The sequence below is a fragment of the Lichenostomus cassidix genome, chromosome 28 (assembly GCF_008360975.1).
Source record: "Lichenostomus cassidix isolate B80296 chromosome 28, HeHo_3.0, whole genome shotgun sequence".
Classification (NCBI taxonomy): domain Eukaryota; kingdom Metazoa; phylum Chordata; class Aves; order Passeriformes; family Meliphagidae; genus Lichenostomus; species Lichenostomus cassidix.
The window spans coordinates 580,713-605,188 of NC_139508.1; the positions used below are offsets into that span (position 1 = coordinate 580,713).

General features: G+C 54.5%; 4 protein-coding genes across 6 annotated transcripts in view; 2 read left to right on the forward strand and 2 right to left on the reverse strand.

Moving 5' to 3' along the window:
- UHRF1 (ubiquitin like with PHD and ring finger domains 1) overlaps positions 1 to 19,808 on the reverse strand; it is a 33,307-nt gene extending 13,499 nt beyond the window's left edge. The window contains exons 1-4 of one of the 3 annotated variants that reach the window (XM_085040512.1): positions 19,489 to 19,808; positions 14,094 to 14,160; positions 9,970 to 10,110; positions 4,115 to 4,197 (exon numbers count right to left, since the gene is read on the reverse strand). In XM_085040512.1, coding sequence (XP_084896638.1) covers positions 4,115 to 4,197; positions 9,970 to 10,098 — 212 coding nt within the window. In that variant the 5' untranslated portion in view covers positions 10,099 to 10,110; positions 14,094 to 14,160; positions 19,489 to 19,808. Of the gene's footprint in view, positions 1 to 4,114; positions 4,201 to 9,969; positions 10,111 to 14,093; positions 14,161 to 14,402; positions 14,480 to 19,488 lie in introns of those variants that run through there. The other 2 variants (XM_085040511.1, XM_085040515.1) reach the window with 2 other exon arrangements.
- Positions 11,851 to 14,042, forward strand: LOC146426026 (perilipin-2-like). The gene is made up of 2 exons (XM_085040563.1): positions 11,851 to 12,184; positions 12,357 to 14,042. Exon 2 carries the CDS (start codon positions 12,591 to 12,593, stop codon positions 13,167 to 13,169), a length of 579 nt encoding a protein of 192 aa, XP_084896689.1. The 5' UTR covers positions 11,851 to 12,184; positions 12,357 to 12,590; the 3' UTR covers positions 13,170 to 14,042.
- Positions 14,558 to 18,280, forward strand: TICAM1 (TIR domain containing adaptor molecule 1). Its single transcript, XM_085040524.1, has 2 exons — positions 14,558 to 14,608; positions 15,724 to 18,280. The coding sequence occupies exon 2, from the start codon at positions 15,895 to 15,897 to the stop codon at positions 17,986 to 17,988; it is 2,094 nt and encodes a 697-aa protein (XP_084896650.1). The 5' UTR covers positions 14,558 to 14,608; positions 15,724 to 15,894; the 3' UTR covers positions 17,989 to 18,280.
- Positions 19,809 to 19,961: 153 nt separating the features above from the next.
- Positions 19,962 to 23,995, reverse strand: FEM1A (fem-1 homolog A). The gene has a single exon (XM_085040525.1). It carries the CDS (start codon positions 23,831 to 23,833, stop codon positions 21,827 to 21,829), a length of 2,007 nt encoding a protein of 668 aa, XP_084896651.1. The 5' UTR covers positions 23,834 to 23,995; the 3' UTR covers positions 19,962 to 21,826.
- Between the last annotated feature and the right edge of the window lie 481 nt (positions 23,996 to 24,476).

A 24,476-nucleotide genomic window follows, 5' to 3' on the forward strand; every position in this document is an offset into this window, starting at 1 on the left:
CCCCGGGGGGCTGCAGAAAGGGTCCTGTGCCCCCGGGGGGCTCCAGAAAGGGTCCTGTCCCCCCGGGGGGCTCCAGGCCCTATGCTGATTTGAATAAACCAAACGATCCGAATGATGCGAATAAACCGAATAACCGAATAATCCGAATAACCGAATTCGAACAAACAGAATAATCTGAATGAACCAAAGAATCCGCAAAAGAGCTCTAACTCCCCAGGCCGTTAGCTCATGGGCGCTTCTGGGGCTTGTGCAGGGCCCCACTGGTGGCAGCATGGCCTGGGTGACACAGCAGGGCCGCGGCGTGGCCGCGTGAGCCGACAGAAAGGGCTGGTCCGGGAGGGTGTTTATCCCCAAAACCACTGATGCGATGAGAAAATTAAAAATGATAACATTCGCTTAAAGCAACCACTGGTTGGGGGAAAGCGTGAGCAAGAGGCCCCCGAGGGAAGGCTGCTTCCAGAGAAGGATAAAACCCGAAGATGGGTGTTTGTGGGGGAGAGAGGCCGGCTGGGGACGCGGCAATGGCGGCGAGCTCGGCAGGAACAGCCCAGCGAGGCTGCGCCCGCCCGGCTGGCGGACAAAGGAGCACGAGGCGCGGGAGGCCACGGCAAACCCCTGTTGGCAAACCCCTGTTTCCCGTGTTCCCCTCCCCGCCCCCACGGCCTCACCTCTGCGCTCAAACACAGAGAGGCAGCGGGATGTGGTGCCCTGCTGGCCCCGCGTTTGCCGGCTGCCGGAGAGGACAGGCAGGCAGAGCCTCTTCCGTGTCCCACTCCTGTCTCAGGGTCCGCCATGGATCCCAGGGGTGAGCCACGGAGCTCAGGCTGGCAGTCAGCGGCCTGGATTAGCTCAGTGCCGAAGGTTTGGGGTTACTGGGGCACACAGACCACAGCTCTGACCTGTGGCCTGCAGCAGCCAGGCTTCACTTCCTCCCAGGGCCAAAGGCTCTGCCTTGACAGAAAGTCATTTCTTGCCCTTGTAGATGCACTGGAGGATTAACCTTGACCTACCACAGCACTTCCTGCAGCCTGAGACGGTTCTGGGATGTTACAGACCTGGCAGGGAGCAATTCCTTCCCAATATCCCATCTAACCCTGCCCTCTGGCAGTGAGAAGCCATTCCCCTTGCCCTGTCCCTCCATCCCCTGTCCCCAGTCCCTCTCCAGCTCTCCTGGAGCCCCTTTAGGGTCTCCAGCCCTGGAGCAGCTCCCTGGCCTCTGGACTCTCCAGCAGCTCCACGTCCTGCTGATGTTGGCCCCAGAGCTGAGGCTCATCAGAGACCCCCATTAGGGTTCCATCCAATGCCCATTTAAGAACCACACACATCTCCCCAGATGTGATTCCCACAAGTCCTGTTCCCCAGGCAGTTCCCATCACAGCAGGTGAACTCCTTCACTGTAACACACAGACTGTTCACAGAATTGGCTGCAGCCAGTTCTAAGGAAGAAAACATCCCTGGAAGCATCAGAGGCAGAAAACAAGCAGCCCCCACTTTCTAGAGAAACTTTGACTCACATAGTGAATCCCCAAGCTGCAAACACCGAATTTCATCCTACACACTCTGCAGTTGGGGCCCCAAATCACTTAAATAAAGGTTCAATTCTAGATCATTCTAGGAGTGGAACATTGATTTCATTAGAAGTTAAATTAGTTATGCCTAAAAGAGGAGCAAAACCCAAGAGAAACCAGAGCTGCCAAGCACAGTTGGTGGCAGAGCCTGGGAAACTGAAACGTCCTTGATTTGGAGTAAGCACAACTCAGCCACAACTACAACATCAGTTGTTATCAATATATTTCCCATGCTAAATCCAAAACACAGCCCTGGACCAGCTACTGAGAAGAAAATTAACTCTATCCCAGCCAAAACCAGGACACAGGCACTGACATTTACGCTTCTATGTGCATAAATACATATTCCTTGCATAGCTGCTCCCAAGGAGGGGTGATGATTCAGTTCTGTCACACGCAGCACAGCGAGAAACCTGCCCTCAGGTGAAGGTGCAGGTCAGGGGGAGCAGTGCAGGGCTTTTCCAGCCCCCCACGTGCTCTGGGATGATCCAGAGTCATGCTGCACCCAGGAACTCTCCAGATTCCATGTTTCCCTCCCTCCCTGCACAGCTCTGTGTGATGGGAGATGAACAAGCAGCAGTTTGCTGGGGTGGATCTGGACAGACTCCAGGGCTGGGGAGTGCAAAGGAGGCTCTGGCTCTGGGGAAGCAGGACTTGGGGTCTCAGCCACAGCCTGGGATGGACAGGACACATTTAGCTGGCCCAGGTGACATCCCCTCTCCCATCTACCAAACCAACCAGCATTACACTACCCCACCTCACCTCTACCCCAGGCAAGGGAGCAGAAACAGAGGGAGGAGCAGCCAGGCGTGTAGAAAACCATCTTGCAACCAGAAAAAGCAGCAGAAAGGTGAACTGGAATATTGGGAGAGCAGCCAGGAACCATCAGGCTGTTCCCTGCTGTGAGGGCAAAGCAGCTGAAGGGGAGCAGGAACTTGTCACCACCTGCCCTTGTGGGAGCTGGGGTGAGCTGCTGGAAGGGGAGCAGGGGCTGGAGAGGGAACAGGAACAGGACCTGGAGAGGGAACAGGAACAGGGGCTGGAGAGGGAACAGGAACAGGGGCTGGAGAAGGAACAGGAGCAGGGGCTGGAGAACTCAGGTGAGCTGCTGGAAGGGAGCAACTGCTGATGCAGCAGGAGGGCAGCAGAGACCTGCAGCTTGTCCTGACCCATCACAGCTCTGAAGACCTGGAGGGACCAGGGAGGTTGGTGAGCATTGCACAGCAGTGGATGACAATGACCCAAAGCTGTCCCCTCCGTGGGCTGCTGGAAGCCCAAGGGCTGAGGAACAGAATCAGAGCACCTCATGCTCCAGCCCTGAATCATCATTCTCATCCTTTCTCGTGCCTCTGCCTGCCCTGGGGAAGGTGACCATGGGGAAGGTGACCACGGGGAAGGTGGGTGACCACGGGGAAGGTGGGTGACCACGGGGAAGGTGGGTGACCACGGCATGGTGACAGGTTACTCATGGAGTCACTGCCCTGGGAGAGCAGCGAGATGATTTCCACTGCAGCAGATGAACATTTGCAGTGGCAACTCCAGTGTCACATGTGGCCTTTGGGCCCCGAAGGGACAATGCTGAGCTGTGACACAGCACAGAGCAGGGAAAGGAATGGCTCCCAACACAGGGGCCTGACCCTCCAAATCCTCCACACACCTGCAGGTTTCCAGTCAACAAAAAGCTCATCAGGATGGGACAAGGGAGAAGCTGGAGGCTGGAGAGGCTTCATCCCCAGGCAGAGCCAGGAGGCAGCTAAGGACAGCAGTGAAGCAGCAGCAGGGCTGCAGGGGACAGGACAGGACAGGACAGGAGCTCCTGGCTCCCACAGGGGGCTTCACCCCTGAAGGATGCTGCCCCAGGTCTCCATGGCTCAAGGCTGCAGTTCCTGCCCTGAGCACAGCACAGCTCCCTCTCCCTTCCCCAAACGTGTTTCTCCACTTCCTCCCACGCCCTTCCCACGCCCACCAAACCTCTTAGTGCTGATTTTATCTCAGATTTAAATTTGTGTCTTTCATACAGCACCAAGGGTCACAGAAATGATTGTGCAAACCTTTGCTCTGACACTGCAATCCCCCAAATCCAGCGTTCTGACCCTGCAGGTAGTTCTGAGCACTGATATTTTACCCTAATATCAAAGCCATTCCTTGGATATTAAACACTGCCTGGTTAATTATAATTACTGGTTATCACTTGCCACTCACACTCCCCTGTGCTCCACCACAGCCACATGAAGGGGCATCATGCAGGGAGGTTTCAAGGCTCAGCCAGATCCCAGCTCACCTGGAGTACCTGAGCTCCAGGGGCCTTTCCAGACAACACTCCCAGCTAAGTCAGCATCACGATGGGGATTCCTTCCAACCTCAAAGCTGAGGAGTGACAATTGTCTACATTTTTGTCAACTTAACAGCACATTTTTCAAAAAGCCCCTGCCCCCTCTGCCTGGATGGCAACACAGAAACAGAGCCAAGGTCTCCTGCATCCAGTGGCCCAAAACAAGGTGACTCAATCCCTTTAATAGTGTTAGAAGACTTCAGATAATTTTTACCTGTGCCTCAGTTTCCTCCCCCGCTGATCTTGCAAACAGACAACAGGAAGCTTAATTGATGTTTTCAAACCAGTTTTTGACAGCTGAAAATGAAAAGGCACAAATGGAAAAGAAAAGCATTAACTGGAGTTTTCAGTATTTGCTATAGCTGTTAAAAAGCCCCAAACTCCCTGGAGTCCTGCATTGCTGGGCCCTCTGCAAGGATAAAAATATAAATCAACTGAAAATCCCAGCAAACAGCAGGAGCAGAAGGTTTCATCATCAGGTGTTTGCTGTGGCCAGGCTGAGGTGGGAGAGCACATCTGACTGCTTGGGGAGGCACAGCAGCCCTGATGTGGGGAGGAGGAACTTTGCCAAGAAAACATCAGGATGATGATGATGGTGATGTTTCACACCACAAACCCCAAATCCTGCTACTCTGGGACTTCCTGACAACCTTGGGGGGACAAACAGCAGCTCCCAACACCCCCATGGCCCCGGGGACCCCCAGCCCCTCACCTGTGACCCCACCCCACTCACCTGCAGCTCCTCCCACTCCCCATTGGCCAGGCCAGCACCCACAGAGCCCTGATTCAATCTGGCAGCTGCCAATCATCCTGCAGGGTATTTAACTGGGGCGACGCCCAGTGCTCCCAGTCTCACCAGTGCCGCGGAGGAGGCAGGTAAGGCTGGGCTGGGCTGGGCTGGGCGGGGGGAAGGTGGGGGAGCTCGGGGTCTGTGACTTGTCTGGGGGTTTGGGGTGACTCCCAGGGTTGTCCCCTGCTCTCCCAGGGGCTCCTTCTCCAGGGGGCTCCTTGCAGATGGACTTGGCTCCATCCCACAGCCCTTGGCTGCAGGAGCTGCAGCTCAGAGGTGCCTGGTACGGGGTCTGTGCGGGGTCTGTGGGGTCTGTGTGGGGTCTGTGCGGGGTCTGTGGGGTCTGTGTGGGGTCTGTGTGGGGTCTGTGGGGTCTGTGTGTGCCATGGGGCCTCTGCAGCACCCAGGACAGCAGGAGCTGGGTGCTGTGCCCCTGCTTTTCTGTGGTGTGAGGTCTTTGCTTTTTGAGGCCAAAGGTGACATTTTTTGGTGTCATGATGCGTTTGCCTTGAGTAACAGCTGAGAGGCTTGGGGGATGGAACTAGGGGATCTTTAGGGTCCTTTCCAACCCAAACGATCCAATCCCAATTGTGGGATTCAAATCCTTCCCTAAAGGCTCCTTCCCAGCTTTGAGATGACTCCTTGGTAACTCCACAGATCTCTGATCTGTGATTGAGCAGTCTGGGGTTTAAAAAGCTGTTTTCTGCTTCTTGTCTGCTGAGAATCTCAGCTGGGGTTCCACAGGACGTGATTCCCTCCAGTCACCTTCACGTGCACAACCCAGAGCTGTGTTTGTGGATGGTGGGGACACCCCGGGTGCTCCAGGGACAGGTGATGCAGGTGACACCCCAGGGACAGGTGATGCAGGTGACCAGCCAGGCATTCCCTTCCTGTGACAGCACTGCCAGCCCTGCCTGGGGCTGTTTCTCATGATCCTTTGGTGGAGGCACAAGAGCTGAGTGCCAAGGGAACTCTTGCTCAGGAGCACTCCTGGCAAACTGGATTAGTGTTTCTCAAGGCTAGCAAGGTTTTAAGTGTGGTCGTGGCTACCTGGAGCTGTGCATGGCTGAGAAGGATTTCAATTTCTGAAGCTGGTTCTGCTGAGAATTCCAGATGGAAATGTCTTGAGCTGCTTGCTCTGCAAGTTACAGCTTCCAGCTGAAACCAAGAGCTCTGTCCTCATGGAAAGATTGGTACATGGGAAGTAGTGAGAAGCTTTTTTAATTAAAACTTCATCTCCTCTTTCCTAAAATATCTCTGTACCAAGCAGTTACTGCCCCAGTGGTGACCACTGGAGGTGGTTAATTTCTGCTGGAAGTGTGGGGAGGGGGAAGCCCTGCAAACATCTCAAAGGTGGCTTTGATCTTTGAGGTTTCCTAGTGCTGCTGGTTTGTCCAGAAAGGTGAGATGGGCACCTCTGCCAGCCCTGCTGAAACTACTGTCCTAAGGTCAAAGCTGGGAATCGTTTGATCTTCCTCCTGCAACTAATTCTGTTCTCAGAGCGTTTGCAGCCCATTCTCCACAGACATCCTGTGACCTAATTCTGCATTTTTGGGAACCTCGGTATCAGTGGCAAATCTCGTAAAGAATGTAAATAGGTGCTTTAACCACAATTGAATTCCTCTGCCCTGATTAGCCCTAAACTTAGCTTTGTTTTCCTCAGTGGTCATTAAGGAATTGCCAGTTAAAGCACTGAAGCAGCCATGCTGGCTGTGGCTCAGTCTGTCTCCCAAGGTAAAAGCCCTTTGGAAGGCAGAAAAACCTCCTGAACATGAAGATCCTGCAGGAGCAGCCTGTTCTCATGGAGCTGAGCTGCCTTCAGCAGGGAAACCTCCCAGCCAAGGGCAGTTAAAGAACCAACCTGTGTGGCAGGGGAAAGGGAGCAGCTGGGTGGGTTTGGTGCCAGCCTTTGCTCTTTCACTGACTCCAACTGGGCAACGACCAACAGTTCAGCTCCTGATCCCAGAAAATCTCTTGACCTTGGTGCTAGAAAAGAGCACTGAAGTTTCATCGTTCTGAAACCACCAATTTCAAGAGCTTTCTCCAGCAGTGAGCTAATATTTCAGATGTAGCAATGGTGTGAAATCATCTGATCATCGCTTTCATCCACAGCAAACCACAACCAAAACAAAGTGGTGCTGTTTCTGTTCCTCTGCCTGCTGGGACTTCCACTCCCAGTGATCCTGGCTTGGCTGTGCCTTCTCCAAAGGATTCACAACCAGCTGACCCAGAGTTGCCAAGCACTGGGCTTTCCTGCAATCTCTGAAGCAAAATCATGGCTGCTCAGCACTTTTGCAGGGAAAAAGAAAATAAAACCATGCTGTGGAGATTTGCCCACACTGCAAATCCTGGTGTTGCAACACACGGATTCTCCTACACAGAGGAGAGCAAACCTTGTTCTGACATGACTGTGCTGAAGGGTTGTGCCTGGCAGAGCTGCATCCATGATTAACTTGGGATCCCTGTACTTCAGAGGTTGACTCTAACCTCACACCAGTTTTTACATCAGCCAAGGAGTTACTCCTGAACTATTCTAATGAGAATCCTCCCCTCCTCCTTTTGCTGCAGTGTCTCTGCTGGCCCTGACACCAAGGCCACCACAGTGTCAAACTCCACAATTTTCTACCTGTCCAGAAGTAAAACAAGCAAAGGGGTTGTTTGTGATGGTGTTGAAAGAGCTGTGCTTTGCCCCTAAGTCAGCCCTGCTTGGCTTCACAGAAATAACAAACTGCCCTAAAGCAAAGCCAGAGGAACAGCCACTGACAGCAAACCCTGTGGACTTTCGGACTCAGATTTTACATTCAAGCCTTGCTTTGTTTGGAGCAGTTTTTTACAACTTCTCCCAGCCTGGTGAGGATTGGTGTTTCTGCTGTGCAGATAAACTGGGAGGAGCATTGGCTCCCAGCTTCTCACTGGAGAGGCTGGAGGTGACAACTTTGTGACAGCTTTTGCTGTAGGCTCAGCATCCCTGCCCTGCTCAAACCTCACTGAATTCTGACTGATTCAGTGGTTAATGCAACAATATCTGGTGTTTTGCCAAGTCACCTCATGAGATGTCCCTGGCCAATTTTGGAGTCCAGGACTCACAAATGCTGGTTTCACTACTTCTCCCTATCTCTCTGTTCCTGTTTCTCAGCAAAACCAAAACCTCGCATGAGGCAAAGAGCACAAGAAACGAGACAATGGATTCTGACACAACTCAGATGGCAGGTTTTTTTGGGAAGAGTCTGTCAGTGAGCCTGGAGCAGTGTGTGGCTTGGAAATCCAGTTTGGGAGGAATTTTGGTTTGAGGGTTTTCCATTGGAAAAAGTCATAGCAAACCTAAGAACAGGAATCAACTGTGAAAGGAGAGAAAAGCAGTGAAGAACAAATGCACTGAAATCTCTGCTGTGCCTGACTAAGGCTCAGGAGTAATCCTGGATTTATCACCAATACTGGAGAGTCCAGATAGTGCCTGAGATCTGCACTGGGGATCTCAGTGCACATTCAGATTATTGCAACATTTCACACTTCTTCAATCCCATTGTGTCATGAGAATGTCCCTGAGCCTTGGTTTCACAGGAAGTGAGATTTCCTGCCTTGCTGGTCAGTAGGATGGGAAGGCAACTCTCCAGGTAGCCATGGAATATTGCAGCTGGGAAACCTGGCTCATCCCTCAGGGAAAACTCCACAGGATTTTCATGTCCTTCCCAAACTGGTTATATTGTTATATTTTCTCTCCCCTGTCCAGCTGAGGGGGGTGATGGAGTGGTTTGGGTGAGTACCTGGTGTCCAGCCAGAGCCATCCCACCCCACAGAGAAAACACAAGACAGATAAAATAGTTCTCAGCTATTTCTAACCTGAACCTTCCCTGGAGCAGCTGAATGATGGATCCCAGCTTTGTTGCCCACTGCTTTCTCCCTCTTTTGGTAGGATTTTATTTCTTTGGAGGCAGTGAAGTTGTGCTCCTGCTGTGATACTCTTGTTTTTCCTTCCAGCTGCAGCTGAACTCAGTATGGCCTCAGGAAAGACCCCAACCCCAGAGCTGCTGAAGGCTGAGGAGCAGCAGACAGTGGTAGGTGTCACAGCAACACACAGCAGTGAAATCACCCACTGACACGTGCTGGTAAAGCTCTGCCACACCCCAAAACCAGGCTGGGGGGACAGAAAGATTAACCCTGTGAAGCTGTGGTCAAATCAAAACCCCCTCCATACAGAAGGTAATTGTTTTGCTCAAGAGACTTCAGTGCTGGTCAAGTGAGGCAAGTAATTCTGAAACATGAGCTGCTACAGGTCCTACTTCCACATCTGGTTTGGTGCTGAAACCAGAGTGACTCAGAATTCATGAGCCCAGAGTTCAAAATTTTAACCCTGGCTTGTTCATTTGGTGAAGGCCTTTGGATAAACTCAACTGTGAGTTTCAGAAGGATGAGGAGATGGATTTGCTGGACCTTTCTGGACAGACCCATGGCTGTGTTCACCCACCAGCCCAGGCTGGGCTCTAATGTCACTGTTTCTCTTGGGTTTAGAGTGCTGTTAATCGAGTCACCAGCCTGCCCTTGCTCAATTCTGCCTTCAACCTGGTCTCCTCTGCCTACAACCACACCAAGGAGTCCCACCCCTGCCTCAGTGGTGTCTGCAGCATGGCTGAGACCGTGGCTGCTGTGGCCATGGGCAGTGTGGTTGGAGGGGCACAGCCCCTGCTGAGCCAGCTCGAGCCACAGAGTAAGTGCAGGGCTGGAGGGACCCTGGGGACAGAGGGACAGCTGGGAGGGGACATTCATGAGCCTGCAGGGTGATCCCACCTCCCACAGCACCTTCTTCCCCAGCACTGAGCCTCCCACTCAGCAGCTCCTAGACACTGAACTTCCTGGCAATGAAACTGTTTCCAGGAGAAAGATAGTTTGATTTCTGGAGGTTACTAAGTAGTAACTCCCTGCTCTGCTCACTCTCACTCCCGAGTTCAGACCTCCCCACTAGCAGTAGCAGTGTCAGTCTGGGACAGAGCTCAGTCTGGCTTATCCCAACAGTTTTCAACCCTCAAAACCCCTTGCCCTACCCAAGGGTGGATGCTACACTGCAGCTGGATTAAAGTCTGCAGTTAGAAAGCTGGGATGGCAAAATGCAGACTATTTGAACCTGCCAAATTTAGGGTTTTTTCACTTTTTAACAAGACACCCACAGACATCCCACCCCAGAATGATGATTTATTTTTGGGGGGCTTGTTTTCAGGAGTGTATCCTGACCTGGCCACTGCAGGGTCAAAAAACCATCCCCAAATGGAAGGATAAACTCATACCTGTTGTCTCTTCCAGTTGCCCTTGTGAATGAATATGCCTGCAAAGGTCTGGATCAGCTGGAGGAGAACTTGCCCTTCCTGCAGCAGCCAGCAGACAAGGTAAGGAAAGGCTTTTCGTGGGGAAGCCATGGCTTGATGGAGCTGTTGTGGATAGAGAAGAATATGTGGAAATCAATAAAGCTGAGCAGCAGGGCTGTGGTGTGGGCTGGGAAGCTGGAGAGGTGCCCGGTGTGTGGGAGTGAACACATCAGTGTCCACACAGGTGTGCTCACCTGCCCAGCCCTCCCACAGCCTGCAAGCACAACCAACCCAATGGAAAAGCTTTTTCAGGGAGGGAAATCATATTTCTGAAAACAATCTCTTTCTCTGCCCCTCCCTGCTGTAGGTAATCTCAGACACCAAGCAGCTGGTGACCACCAAGGTGACCTCTGCTATGGACGCTGCCTGCGAGGCCAGGGAAGCCATGGCTGATAAAGTCACTGAAGCTGTGGACCTCACCAAGAATGTGGTTGGGGACAGTGTCAAGCTGACCAGGTCTGTGGTCACCTCCACTGTCAGTAGTGCTGTGGAGGCTGCCCAGGGGGCCAAGGAGCTGGTGGCCAACAAGGTGACAGAGGCTGTGGATGTCACCAAGCACATGGTGGAGGACAGCGTTGACAGGACCAAGTCTGCAGTTGCCTCTACGATTGTCAACGCTGTGGAAGCTGCCCAGGGGGCCAAGGAGCTGGTGGCCAACAAGGTGACAGAGGCTGTGGACCTCAGTAAGCACCTCGTGGAGGACAGCGTTGACAGGACCAAGTCTGCTGTGACTTCCACCATCACTGCAGCTGTTGGGGCTGCCCAGGGAGCCAAGGACCTGGTGACCAACAAGGTGACAGATGCTGTGGACAAGGTCACCAAAGCTGTGGATGTCACCAAGCACATGGTGGAGGACAGTGTTGACCTGACCAAGTCTGCAGTCACTTCCACCATTGTCAGTGCTGTGGAGGCTGCCCAAGGGGCCAAGGAGCTGGTGACAGACAAGGTGACCAAGGCAGTGGACCTCAGCAAACACATTGTAGAAGACAGCGTTGACCTGACCAAGTCTGCAGTTGCCTCTACGATTGTCAATGCCGTGGAGGCTGCCCAGGGGGCCAAGGAGCTGGTGGCCAACAAGGTGACAGAGGCCGTGGATGTCACCAAGCACATGGTGGAGGACAGCGTGGACAAGACCAAGTCTGCTGTTGCTTCCACCATCACTGCAGCTGTGGGGGCTGCCCAGGGGGCCAAGGACCTGGTGGCCAACAAGGTGACCGAAGCAGTGGACCTGACCAAAGGGGCTGTTCAAGACAGTGTTGAGAAGACCAAATCTGTGGTCACCTCTACGGTCAGTACAGCTCTGGATGCTGCCTATGGCACCATCAGCAGCAAGATCAGCACAGCCCTGGAGCAGGGCAGGGAGGTTCTGCAGGAGGGCGTGGAGATGACCAACTCAGTGGTGACCAACAGCATAAGCAAAGCCAAGGCAGTGAGCCAGGCAGTGGCTGGAGGTGTGGAGTCTGTCCTGGGAATGTCAGAAGATCTGGTGGATCATTACCTCCCCATGACTGAGGAAGAGCTAGGTAAGAAACTCCTTACCTGGCGCTTGTAGATGCACGTGAGTAGAGAGCACCTGAAACAGCAAGAGTCAGCTTCTGAAGCACACAGGTAGCTCTGAATTTGTCACCAGGCTGGCTAGCTGTCAACATCAAATTGCCACATGGTATGGGACAGAGTGCAAGCATTTGCTGGCTGGTCCTTGCCCATCAGCCTCAAGGTAAATAAACACGTGGGTTCACGCTTCAGCCTCTCCATCAAGTCTGCTTATCTGAAGACTGAGCAGGGACTAACCTGCCTTTAACACCTGAGAAACTACAAACCCTCTGCTCCCTCAGCAAGCTTCAGCCTTCATGTTTTCCAATGGGTGATACATGGAAATTCCACCCCTCCCAGCTGGCAGTGGAGCCCAGCTGCAGCTCTGTTCTTGTTTCCCCCAGGTAACCTGGCTGCCACGGTGCAGGGCTTTGGCGTGGCCTCCGTGGAGGAGCAGAAGCAGCAGCAGAGTTACTTTGTGCGCCTGGGCTCCCTGCCAGGCAGGGTTCGGCACCGAGCCTACCAGCTCTCCCTGGCCAAGCTGCAGGGCATCAGGCATCGCTCCCAGGACAGCCTCTCACGACTGCAGCTGGCAATAAAACTGGTACCAACATGCTTTGCCTTTCTTCCTCCTGCCTGTAGCCCTTCCGGCTATCCAGCTGGAACCTCTTCCTCCATCCCACACCAGCTCCATGTCACCTTGGATCCTTCCCTGGCAGGGAAGCACTTCTTTGTATGTGATGCAATACAACCTTTCCTCTCATTTTTCCCATCAGATTGAATCTGTGAAACACGAGGTTGGTCAGAAGCTGCTGGAGGGGCAGAAGAAGCTCCATCAGCTCTGGGTGGACTGGAGCCTAACCCAACCCAAAGGAAACCAAGTCAGAACTGCCTGCCAGCCTGAGGTAGCCCTGGAAGGTGCATCTGCTCAGGCCCTGTGTGGCTGGCCCTCCCCAGAGCCCATAACTGAGCTGTGTCTCTCCCAGCAGGTGGAGTCACGAACTCTCGCTATGCTGAGGATCATCACCCAGCAGCTCCAGCCTGCCTACGAGAGCCTCAAACTCAGCATCCACGGCCTCCCCAGCACCATCCAGGAGACTGTGCATCAGGCCACTTGGCACATCCACAAGCTCCACAGCTCCTTCTCCAGGGCTGTGTCCTTCCGGGACCTCTCCAGAGGCACCCTGGCGCGGAGCCGGGACCGTGTGGCAGAAGCCCGGAGGTCCCTCGATGTCCTCTTTGAGTATGTCACTCACAACGCCCCTCTGAGCTGGATTGTGGGGCCCTTCAGGGCCATAGCTAAGGTGGCACAGGACAGCAGAAAGCACAAGAACGATATGAGGACTGAAAGGAAATTACCCAAGTTGGAAAAGGCTCCACCATCACAGGAGGTGACAAAGGCACCTGAAGAGCCAAAGGGAACCAAGAGGATCTCAGGGAAATGGTGTGAAGTGCTAGAGAAGCTGGAGGAGAAGGCAGAGAAGCTAGAGGTGACAGAAAGGAAGCTGGAGGACAAGGCAGGGAAAGATACAGAGATGGCCCTGGCTGCAAAGGAGGTAAAAACCAGTGCACCAGAGGAAGACCTCTGATAAATCTCAGCTCTTTTGGCCAAGGCTCCTTGGCTAGAACAGCACTGGATCTTTTAATTGTGTGCCCACTTGTGCCACGAGGGCCTCTGCCCTCTGAGTTTACAGTCAGATGTAGTTGTAAGATTTGACAATCAAGGTGGGGAGATTCTGAATCTTGATTTACTGTTTTTGAATCACACTGCTGTGCTGGAAGGGGAGATGGGGACCTGCAGTTCAGCTTTTTAACTCAGCCCAGCTGCAGTTGTGAGTGGCTAATTCTTGCTGAGACAAGCTGTGGGAGAGAAGTGACCTCAACTTGTTTTTAATGCTGGATTTGTTTTTAATTCGCCCAAGCTGTGGAAATCTTGAGAAGATGCTGTGCCTGACCTTTGATATGATCTCCCGTCTTCTCCACATTTAAAAATACAAGTTCCAAACACAACTTCCTTTGTGCTGGTTGTGCTTCCGGGGCAGCTCAGCCCTGCAGCACATCTGGCACAGCTGGGGACAAGGAGCTGCTTCTCAAGAAGAGATTTCTCTTCACGGATCAACCAAACACTTCTTCCTTCATGGAGAAACATTTGGCAGGGTGGGGTTTTCTTTAATCATCTTTCCTAGTTCTGTGAATGCCTTCAGGGATCAGCTGTAGCTCCATGTGTGAAACACTTCACAGCCCTTAATGAGGCAGATTTTCCCAGGAGTTACTCTGCCACGGCATTAGGATACCCTGTTATTAAACTAGGGGGCATTTTAATCAAGGCGCTGGCTCTTTCCCAGCAAACGCTACTTTGTAGTAATTTCTAATGTAACTTATTTTGTTAACTTGTGTCCTGGCATTGTTCCCGTGCCAGGGCTGGTGAGCAGACCTTGGAATAAAGCGTGACCTGCAAAGAAGTGTGGTTTGTGTGTACCTAAAGCTGCAGCAGGGTTGTGTTCTCCTCTTACCTGAGCTGGGATGAAGTCTTGCCTTTACCACCTCTCTTCCCTGGCCAGCGTTTGTTCCCTGCTCTCGCTGAAGAGGAAAAACAAAGTGTTTAGTAGGTCCCATGCTTTTTTAAGCAGAAAAACACCTTATTTTGCTCCCCTGACTTGTGCCTGTACTCCTGAGCTCCAGGTGCATTTCTCCATGTCCCACTCTTGCTCCTCACCCCTGGCTCCCTCTGCTACCCCTGCAGCCCGGCCTTTCCGTTGCTCATCCCAACTCCAGCATTTCCCAGTGGCACTGCCCAGCCTGTCCCCAGCGCTCTGTGTCACCTTTGGGGTGGCTCACCCGGGACAGGACCGTGCTGCCGCGGTGCCTGAGCCCGGGCTGTGCTGTCCCTGTCCCGGGCTGTGCTGTCCCTGTCCCGGGCTATGTTCTCCCTGTCCCGGGCTCTTCCCGGTCCCGCCCCAGCCCCGCCCCGGCCATGCCCATCGCCCCGAGCCGCTTCCGCCTGCCCCGGGCACCGGCACGGCCGCAGGTAGGCTGATCCCTTCCCTTCCCGGCTGATCCCTTCCCTTCCCGGTTGATCCCCCCCCTTGCCCGGTACCGGCCGTGGTCCCGGCTTAGGCTCGCCCCGAGCGCTGCCCCCATTCAACTTCCTCGGGCTCGGCCGTGTCACCCCCGTGCCCATGGGGGACACAGGGCAGGGCTGGCCCGGCCGGGGGAGGGAGGGCAATTGGGCAATTGGAGGATTTTCACGAGACAGGAAAGCAGAAAACTGAAATTAGAAACTTTCCCCGGTTGAGAGTTATTTCGGGGCGTTGGCTGGGGCTGCCTTTAAATAGGGAAAGTTTCTGCAGCAGCTCAGGCAGAGCCCGGAGCACCAGAGTGTCCCACCGGAACTGAGTGTCCCCTGCAGACACTCCTGTTTAATTAAAATCCCATCAGAGGCCTTGGGTGAGTGCAGAGCTCAGGGAGCAGCTGTGGATGGGGATAGAAAGTTTCCCAACACAAGGAGGACGTGGAGCTGCTGGAGAGTCCAGAGGAGGCCACGGAGCTGCTCCAAGTGCCAGAGCCCCTCTGGAGCCAGGCTGGGAGAGCTGGGGGTGCTCACCTGGAGAGGAGAAGCTCCAGGGACACCTCAGAGCTCCTTCCACTGCCTGAAGGGATTCCAGGAGACCTGGAGAGGGACTTGGGACAAGGGATGGAGGGACAGGACACAGGGAATGGCTTCCACTGCCAGAGGGCAGGGATAGATGGGATTTTGGCAAGATATGCTGCCCTTTGAATCCTCCCTGATAACACAGGTTATCAGCTGGAAAGGTTTCCCCTAAGCCTGTTTTATTCCTCCACTGCCATTGCACGGAGCCTGCAAGACCCCTGGAAACATCTGCCTGGAAGAGACACTTGGATTTACCTCAATACATCATTATTTCATCAATTATTATAAAGCAGTTGTAATTAATGCGAAATGAATGCAAAGAATGTGCTCTTTGCTTAATCAGAGTTGGAATAACACACAGAGCACTGGCACAGCTGCAAGCATGGAACAGATGCAAAAAAGGGGAGGTGTGAGGGAGAGCTTGGGATCTCCAGGAGAATCCCCCAGCTCCCACATCACCCCCTGAATGCTGTCCTCTGTTCTCCCCACAGATTGCCAGCAGAAATTCTGGTTCCAAGAAGAGCCCCTGAGCACCAAAGGGTTTGTGTGGTACGAGGAGAGCGACCAGGGCATCCCAGAGCCCCACAGGGAAGCAAGCCTTTGCCATAAGATGCTCTTCCCATCCCTGCTTCAGTCCCTGGTCCAGGCCAGCAGCTGCTGAGATGGCACAGAGCGCTGAGCTCCAGCCGAGCTTCGAGGATGTGTTCAGCATTCTGTCCCAGGCCCCACCAGAGAAACTCCTGAGCCTCAAGCACAAACTGAAGCACTTGATACCTGGGCCCTGCAGCAAGTTACTGCAAGCCATGGTGCTGCTCACTCTGGGGCAAGAAACAGACGCAAGGATTTGTTTGGATGCCTTGAGGGATAACCAGGCAGCCCAGTACGTCCACCAGATCAAGCTGGGCACTGCAGGAGTGCAGGAGGATGGGGAGGCTTTGCAGCCTCCCCAGCTGGATGCAGGTGCTGTGGCACTGCTGGCACAGGTGTACACAGTGCTGGCACAGGAAAAGCTGTGCAGTCCTGAGGCCAGGGACAAAGCCTGCCAGGCTGCCACCAAAGCCTGCCACGCCAAAAAGGACACTCAGCGAGGGACACTCAACAACATGCCACCCGAGGAGCAGGACAAAGAGAGCTCTGCTGCCAGCGTGGGCTCAGGGGACAGGTTTGGGACGCTGAGATCCAACGAGGACGCAGGATTTCTCCACACAGCCAACTCCAACTGCGTGCTGAGGAGTTCTCCAGTGCAGATCAGAGGCAGCTCAGACCTCTCAGGCCCACGGACCTTGTGCTCTGTGGAGAGCTCCTCCCTCTCCAGCTGTTTGGAGATCAGTGCATCACCAACAGCTGCTTTTCACACCCAGCCCTCTGTCCCCAAATGTGTTCTCCAGCCCAGCCATGCTGGACACCCCGATGGGGACAGACAGAGCCCACAGGAATCCAGCTGGCCCAGCACTCCCAGCTGTCCCCCCAGGCAGGACACAGCTGCTCAAGTGCCCCAGTCAGAGAAGGTTCAGCAGGTCAGTCCCTGTCACCCCACACTCCCCATTCCTGAGACACTGCTGCCCTCGGAGCCTGCCCAAAGCAGTGACATGTCCAGCACAGTGACAGAGCCTCACACAGCGAGAGAAAACACAGGAAAAAAGCAGGATGAAAAGCAATTATCTACTGGTGTTCCTGACCCAAGGGCTGCAGTGGATTCTGCTCCTGCCCACGTGTCCATAGAGGATTCCTACATTCCAGCAGGCATTCCTGGTAACTCTGCACCTGCTTCTATTTCAACCTGTTCCCTTCCTCCTCCTACCTATTCCTTCGCCTCAACTCTTCCTCCTCTTCAGGAATCTCATTCCAATCTATCCTATCCCCCTCCCCTGCATTCATCCTCCTCTCCAGCCTGGCCTCCTCCTCCTCTCCCGACTGTGGATCCATCAGAGCCAGATGGTGCCAAGTTCTTCACATTTGTTGTCCTGCACGCCAGTGAAGATGAGATGGTGGCCCAGGGGGTGAAGAACCTGCTGGAGAGCATGGGGGTGTCCAACGGTGCCACACTCAGTGAGGATTTCTTCATTGCTGGCCGCAGCCACATGTTTTGCTTCCAGGAGGCCATGGAGAACTCTGCCTTCGTGATCCTCCTGCTGACCAAGAACTTCCCGTGCAACCTGTGTCTGTTCCAGACAGACACTGCTCTGATGCAGTCCATCCTGGACCCCTCCAAGCTCTACTCAGTCATCCCATTTTTACCCAAGGCCAACGCCCTGGAGCACAGCAGGATTCCCATGATGCTCAGTGGGCTGGTGATCCTGAACGAGAGCTCTCCTCTCTTCACCACGACTGTGCACAAGACTTTCGACCCCAAGAGAATCAGGCAGAAGAAAGCCCTGTGGGAGCAGATGCAGAGAAGGAAGCTCCAGGCACGCTGGGAACAGAACCAAGCCCAGCAGCACTTGGCTGCCCTGAGCCTGGGCTCTCCTCCCCAGGTGCCTCCAGCAGCGACAGGGCTGTGGCCACCAGAGCCACCACCCCAGCGCTGGTGTCCCCCTGCCCCGATGGACCCCCCGCCTGCTCACAGGGGTCTCCCCCCTTCCCAAGCACAGCTGCCCCCAGGCCACTACAACATCCTGCCAGGCCCAGGAGGAATCCACTCCCTCGTCATCCAACACGCCCGGATGGTTCAGATTGGGAACCACAACGTGATGCAAGTGGAAACTGCCCAGCCTGGGCCAAGGGACAGTGAGGAGCAAAGCAGGCACAATGTCTGACCAGGGGCAGCCAAGATTGGAGACAAAATTAATTTAAAATCCTGGATTAGAATGATTCTGCTGGGACTGGGACTATTATTTCTCAAATAATCTCTAATTTCTCTAATAATGGCATCAAGTGTGCCATTCTCCAGAAGCACAAAAGAAAATTCTTCATTTTTTGTTGGACAAAAGACATTGTAATCTCCTGGAACTGTTTTTCCTCGTGCTTATTTTCAAGTAACTGAGAAAATTATTTTCCTGACTGTCAGAGACTACTTGAAGATTTTATAAATAAATTTTAATTTATTTATTTGTGTTCCCCATGTTCTTTCCCGTAGAATTAGAAAAGGGGCAGTCAGGCATATATTGAAAACAGTTTCGTGTGTCAGGGGGCTGGCAGATGGCACTGATCAAATGATTTAAGGGTTGAAGGAAGCACTTTGGGCAGCTGCCTTTGAGGAAAAAGTGGGGTGAAAACCCAGAAGTATTGAGTAGTACAGAGGGTGGAGAAAGCCAGGAATGGGGAGTGGGAAGGGTAGTTCTGCAGGACCTGGGCGAGGGATGTAGCAGGCTGGTACCTGCTGAGCTTTAACACCAGCAGAGCACCTGGAGCAAAGCCCAACCCCTCGCTCCTCCTCCCTGGCTCCAGGCACAGCCATTTTCCTGACCGTCAGCAGAGGTCACCCCGAAGCCACCCAGAGACTGGAAATGGGGCTGTTCCCTCCCAGAGCAGAGTCCAGAGCTCCACAGACACCCCCTGATGAGACAGGCACTAATTAAAGTCCTTGGTGGAGACTCGGAGCTGCCCCCAGCTCTCGGCTTCCAGCTCTCCAACACTTTGGATTTCAACTCTGCAGGACCCAGTGACAATGGATCAGCTCATCCACTCTTTCCAGAGCTGGCTGGAATCCTCCTAGTGCTCAAATTCCTTTTATTTTCCTGGTTTCTCTCCTCCACAGCACCACTGATGAAGAGGTGTTGTGTTACTGCAATTCCTGCCCCCTGCAGTTGGTGCAGGACAGTCCCTCCCCTTGGGATCACACACACAGCCCTCCTTTCCCAGCTCCTCTCCTGCTATAAATAAACATCATGCAAAATTAGTCAACTGGAAGCTGTTCCAGCTTGTAAACAACCTCAGCACAGCCACATCCAGCGTGCTTGGATCACACAAAGGGGAGGGAAAGCTGTGTCTGGGGTACAGGAGGCTCTGCAGCCACCCCAGTGGAGAAAAACCTCCTCTCTGTCCAAGATAATTAACAAAATAATCACTGTAACACTGCCCTGCTCCCCACAACTCCATGTTTTCCCCACATGGAGCTGGCCCAGACCTACAGTAAATCAGGCCTGTTTAGTGTAATTACCCCTAAATCATGCAGTGATTTCTCCCACCCTGTAATTACTATCAACATTTAATTGCTGGGCCCTCTATGTAATTACAGATTATTTATGTGTTAAAAAAAATAAAAAGCAAGGCCTTTTCCATCCCACAGAATATCCTCCTCCTTGGGGCTGCTGTACCTGACAGGATCCCCCAGCTCCCTGACCACAAGATCACAGCTCCACTGCCTGCCAGCTGCTCTGCCACACACCTGGAGATCACCTGCAGCACAGGAGGAATATCTGGATGGGAGAAGAACATCACCAGGCTCTACAGTTTATACGTCATTTTTAGCACAAATGTCCCAACATTCAGCAAAGCATCAAGAATTAAGGATGAAGCAATTAACAAAAGGACAAACATTCAAATATTTTCCCCATCCACCCTCCCTGGGGAAGACCAAGCATTTCTGCAAACAAACTGATGACAGTGTCCCTCTTTGTGCTTGCTGTGCCCACTGTCCCAGGTGTGTACAAAAGGTAATATCCAACCCAACACAGATCCTCTCACACTGTTACATGCAAACACCTCGTAGTTCCATACCCACAGTGTCCATCCCTGGGAAACAACCCAAAAATCGAGGCTTATCAGGAAGAAGTCCAAGGCACTTGCATTCTAGCAGCCATTTTTTGTTTTATTATTTAAAGTTAAGAGCGCTCATCAGCTCACAAAGGAACAAATCCCATTCCTGCAGTTTAGTTCAGGTTTCAGCCAAAAGGAAAAAAAGAAAGAGAAGGCAGCTAAACTAACTCTGCACTTTACAGCTCAATTCAAGTTAAACCTCCTCGCTTTATAAATAAATGTTATAGTTAACACTGCAAAATGTACTGGCAGATCTACGATATCTTGGAGGGGCAGAGAGCATTGGTTATTGAGGCTGATAAATACAAGTAGAGAAGCTTCAGTAGCACAGAGAGCGAGGGTGGGGCCAGGGGTCTGCTCTCCCAGGTGGGACCTTTCCCAGAGCTCCAAGGCAGCTGCTTCCCCCTCAGCTCTGCTTCCCACCCTGCTCAGGGCCAGCAATGAGCCACAGGCTGCCCATCACCCCCTGCACGGGGACAAACTGCTGGAAACTCTTTGTTTTCCACCACGGAGGGTTCTGCTCATGGAGGCAAAAACCTGCCCTGAGACTACAGAGTTAAAAACAAGGTGTGTGCAGATCCTGATCGAAGGTAGGAGCTTGCCCAAACAGCAGCCAGGTGAGATTTCAAATTCCACCTTGGAAGTAGCACCATCCTCAGTGAAGTTACAAAAAAAAAGAAAAAAAAAAAAAACAACAAAAAAAGAAGACTCAAAAGCCCAAACCAGCTGCTAAGAACCCACTGCATGAGGTTTCAGAATGGGGCAATAACAGAGCCCAAGCAGGTGATACTAAAACCTCAGAAGGACAAGGAGGCAACTTAAACTTTCATTTCTTGCTTCTTCCTTCAGCCCACCCTGGTGCAAACCCACCACAAACACTCACTTGCTATCATAATCCCCTCCAAGCACTTCCACACTACAGCTACCTCCTGGCCTAAAGGGCTTGCAAGAGCTCAGCTTCAAAAATAGCTCAAAATGTGCTGTTTTGGCTCCAAACTGTCCACATTCACCCTTCCAGCTCAATCCCTGCTGACCTCTGGAGCTAAAGCACTCCCATGCTGGGAATGGAGTGAATGGGTGTGGAATGGACAAGCCAAGGGCCTGAACACCACGTCAGGATTTTGTTCTTAAAGTAGTTTTTCCTCCCCATTCATAAACTACAACATCTATGGATGAAACTGTATAACCAGAACTGACCTTCCTCTATCTTACACGATTGGAGAAGTCTTGCAGCATAGATAGGGCCTGGCTCTACGAGAGAAAAGACATCCCAGCTTAATGCACAATCATGGAAATCTCAGGCTTTTAACACCATTTGCTACTTGGCCAACCAAGAGAGACAAACCCCGACCTCAGCACACCCAGCCCTGTGCCACCCCTGGGCAGAGCACAGCCCCTCGGCTGCTGGGCATGGGCTGTCCCAAACCTGACAGGAGGCAGGGGAAGGGATTAGCTGGAGGGTATTTTATTCCTCACTCGCTTTCTGTGTGTTGGGTGTGTGGGGTGGGAAGGGCCAGAGCACGTGGGGGATGTGTAGCTGCTCCAAAGCTGAACACTGAGTCAATCCAGCACTAACGGGAGAGGCAGCAGGTCCCAGGGAATCTCCGTTTCCTTCCTTCTCAGGACAAGATGGTGGCACGGGGAAGGGCAGGGGCCGTGGCCTTCTGTGGACACAGTGCACTGGAGAGATCTGGTACCTGAAGGTGACAATGAGGGACAGCCATGAGCTCTGGAGCCTCCTCCTCCCCTGCCCTGACACGGCAGCTGGGTGGTGACAGATGGGGACAAAGCTCAGCACAGCGACGGCTCTCGGCACCTTGGCACAGCCAGCCCGAGCCCCCCAGCTGCACAGCCTCGGCGGGGTGGGACAGGCTGGGGACCATCGGCTCTCACGCCCTAGTGCAGCTCAATGAAGGCTTCCAGCTCCTCGGGGATGAATCCCTTGTAAGGAATCTTGTGCTTGTCCAGGGCGCGGGCAGCAAGGCACTGGAGGGTGATGTAGTTGAAGGGCTGCATGGTGCTCTTGGTGAGCAGCTTCTCGTCCAGCAGCTCGTAGGCCGTCTGCTTGAAGGCGTTGGTGGCGTCCATGTGCGCCCCGGCCTCCATCAGGGCGCTCATGATCAGCGGGCAGTTGTTGCGGGCAGCCACGTGCAGAGGGGTGTTGTTGTCATAGTCCCGGCTGTCCGGGTCTGCCCCGCACTCCAGCAGCAAGTTCACCACGTGCAGCGACGGGAATTTGCCCACGGGGTAACGGCCCACGGTCGTGGTGTCTTTGTCCACGGCCATGTGCAGCAGGGTGAAGCCGTTCTTGGCGCGGGGGCTGCACTTGAGCAGGCGGTAGATGGTCTGGCGTTTCTGGTGCTCCTGCTCAGGGGTGCATTCCACTTTCTCCAGCAGGAACACCAGGTGCAGGATGATGGCCAGCGTCTTGGTGAACTGCGCCGAGTCGGCCACGGGGTCCTTGCCGTGCACCAGGGCCCTCTCCACCTCCCGGACCCCTTTGCTCAGCACCCCGATGAGGTCGGAGAAGCCCAGGTGGGTGGCTAACGTGCCTTTTGAGCGGTCCTGGAGCACATAGGAGTAAAGCTCGGCGAAGGAAAGGAAACTGCTGGCAGTCATGGGGCTGAGGGGCTCCAGGTTGCCTTGCTGCATGTCCAGGGCGTACTTCCACAGGTTAATGCAGCGCTCGAAGTTGCCGGAGTCAGCGTAGACGGCGCCGCGGTATCGGATGTAGTAGGAAGTGTCGGGGTGGGAAGGGCCCAGGATGCGCTCCCGGATCAGCAGCGCCTGCATGCGCATCTCGTCGGGGTCCGTGATCAGGGCTTCCAGCTCCTCCAGAGAGCTCACCTCCCGGGAATAGTCGTAGGCCAGCACCAGCTGCCGGGGCTCTGGCTTGGGCAGGTACTTCCCACCCTCGCAGCGCAGCTCCATCGCCCTCCGCCAGTACTTGTGGGCTCCCAGCAGGTCTCGTTTCTTGTCCACAAAGGTGGCACCCAGCAGCTCCAGCGCTTCCACAGCTGCCTCTCGAGTGCAGAACACGCTCGGGATGTCATCCTGACCAGAAGCTGAGGCACCACATCCCTCACAGCCCTCTTCACTGCAGCCCCTCTGATGGCTCCCACCTGAGGCACAGGTCCCACTCTGGCTCCCCGCAGCCTCATCCTGCTGCAGCCCTCCCTGGATGAGATACTCCACGATGTTGGTGTGGCCGGTGACGCTGGCGGCGAGCAGAGGTGTCATCCCATAGCCGTCCTTCTCCATGCGCGCCTTGGAGCGGAGCAGGAGCTGCAGGATCTCCAGGCTGCCCGACTCGGCACAGTCGTGCAGGGCCGTGTTTCCCTTCACGCTGCGCCGGTTCACATCTGCCCCTTTCTCCAGCAAGTAGCGGGCGATCTCCCGGTGCCCTTTGTAGCAGGAAATCATCAAGCACGTGTGGCCGTGACGATTGGCCACCTCCAGGTCGGCCCCGCGCTCGCCCACCAGGTACCGCACGATCTCCAGGTGTCCGTCGAAGCAGGCGGCCCGCAGCGGGGTGGAGTTGGTCAGCGTGGTCTGGTTCACCGAGGCGCCGTGGTCCAGCAGGCTCCGCACCACGCCCAGGTGCCCCGCGGCCGAAGCCGCCCACAGCGGCGGGGCGCCCTCGATGGTCTCGCCGTCGAAGCTGACGGAGCCGCCCTCCTCCACGCGGGCCCCGCAGTGATCCAGCAGGTACTCAACCACCTCCAGGTGCCCGTGCCGGGCCGCGATCAGCAGCGGGGTGCTGCCGGCCCCGGGGCCTCCCCCGCCGCCGGGCCCCGCGGTCAGCGCCTCCAGCTCCTCACGGCTGCGGCTGCCCAGCAGCTTCTGCAGCAGCTTCAGCTTCCCGTCCCGGGCCGCGTTGTACACGGCCGTGCGCAGGTCCATGGCGCCAGGGGCCGCCTCCAGGCCATGGACCGGCGGCGGCGGCGCGGCCCCGGCACGGGGCGGGCGAGGGGCGGCGAGACCCCCCTGCCCTCAGCGCGGCGGGACCTTCACCGCCCGGGCCCGGCCGCCATCTCAGGCTGCGCCGCGGAACAAAATGGCGCCGCGCGGGGCGGAGCGGGACGCGCGGTGCATGACGGGAAGTGTAGTCCCGCGCGCGGCGCTGCCCGCCCGGCTCCTCACCCTGGGCACTCTGCTTCCCAGAAGGCAACGCGGGCGGGGGAGAGGCGGGAAGGACGTGCGGCCAACCCGCGCGGGGCATGCTGGGGGCTGTATTCCCGTCGCCCCCTCCGGTAGCGCCGCTAGCGGCGCCTGGCCAGCGCCGGGACTACATTTCCCAGAGCGCCCCGCGCGGCCCAGGCGCTGTCCAGGGCTTGCTGTGATTCTCAGCCTGAGCTCCTTTCACAGCACTTTTCCTTCTCTTAAATGTCCTGATGTTATTGAACTTCAAAACACAGCGGCTACACAGCATTAATCTGACCTGGTTTAACTGCGGGTTTTGCCGAATCATAGTGTCCTGAGCTCTAACGGACCCACAGGGCCCCGCACAGGTCTGATGGTGCTTTCTAAAGTACGAATTTCCTGC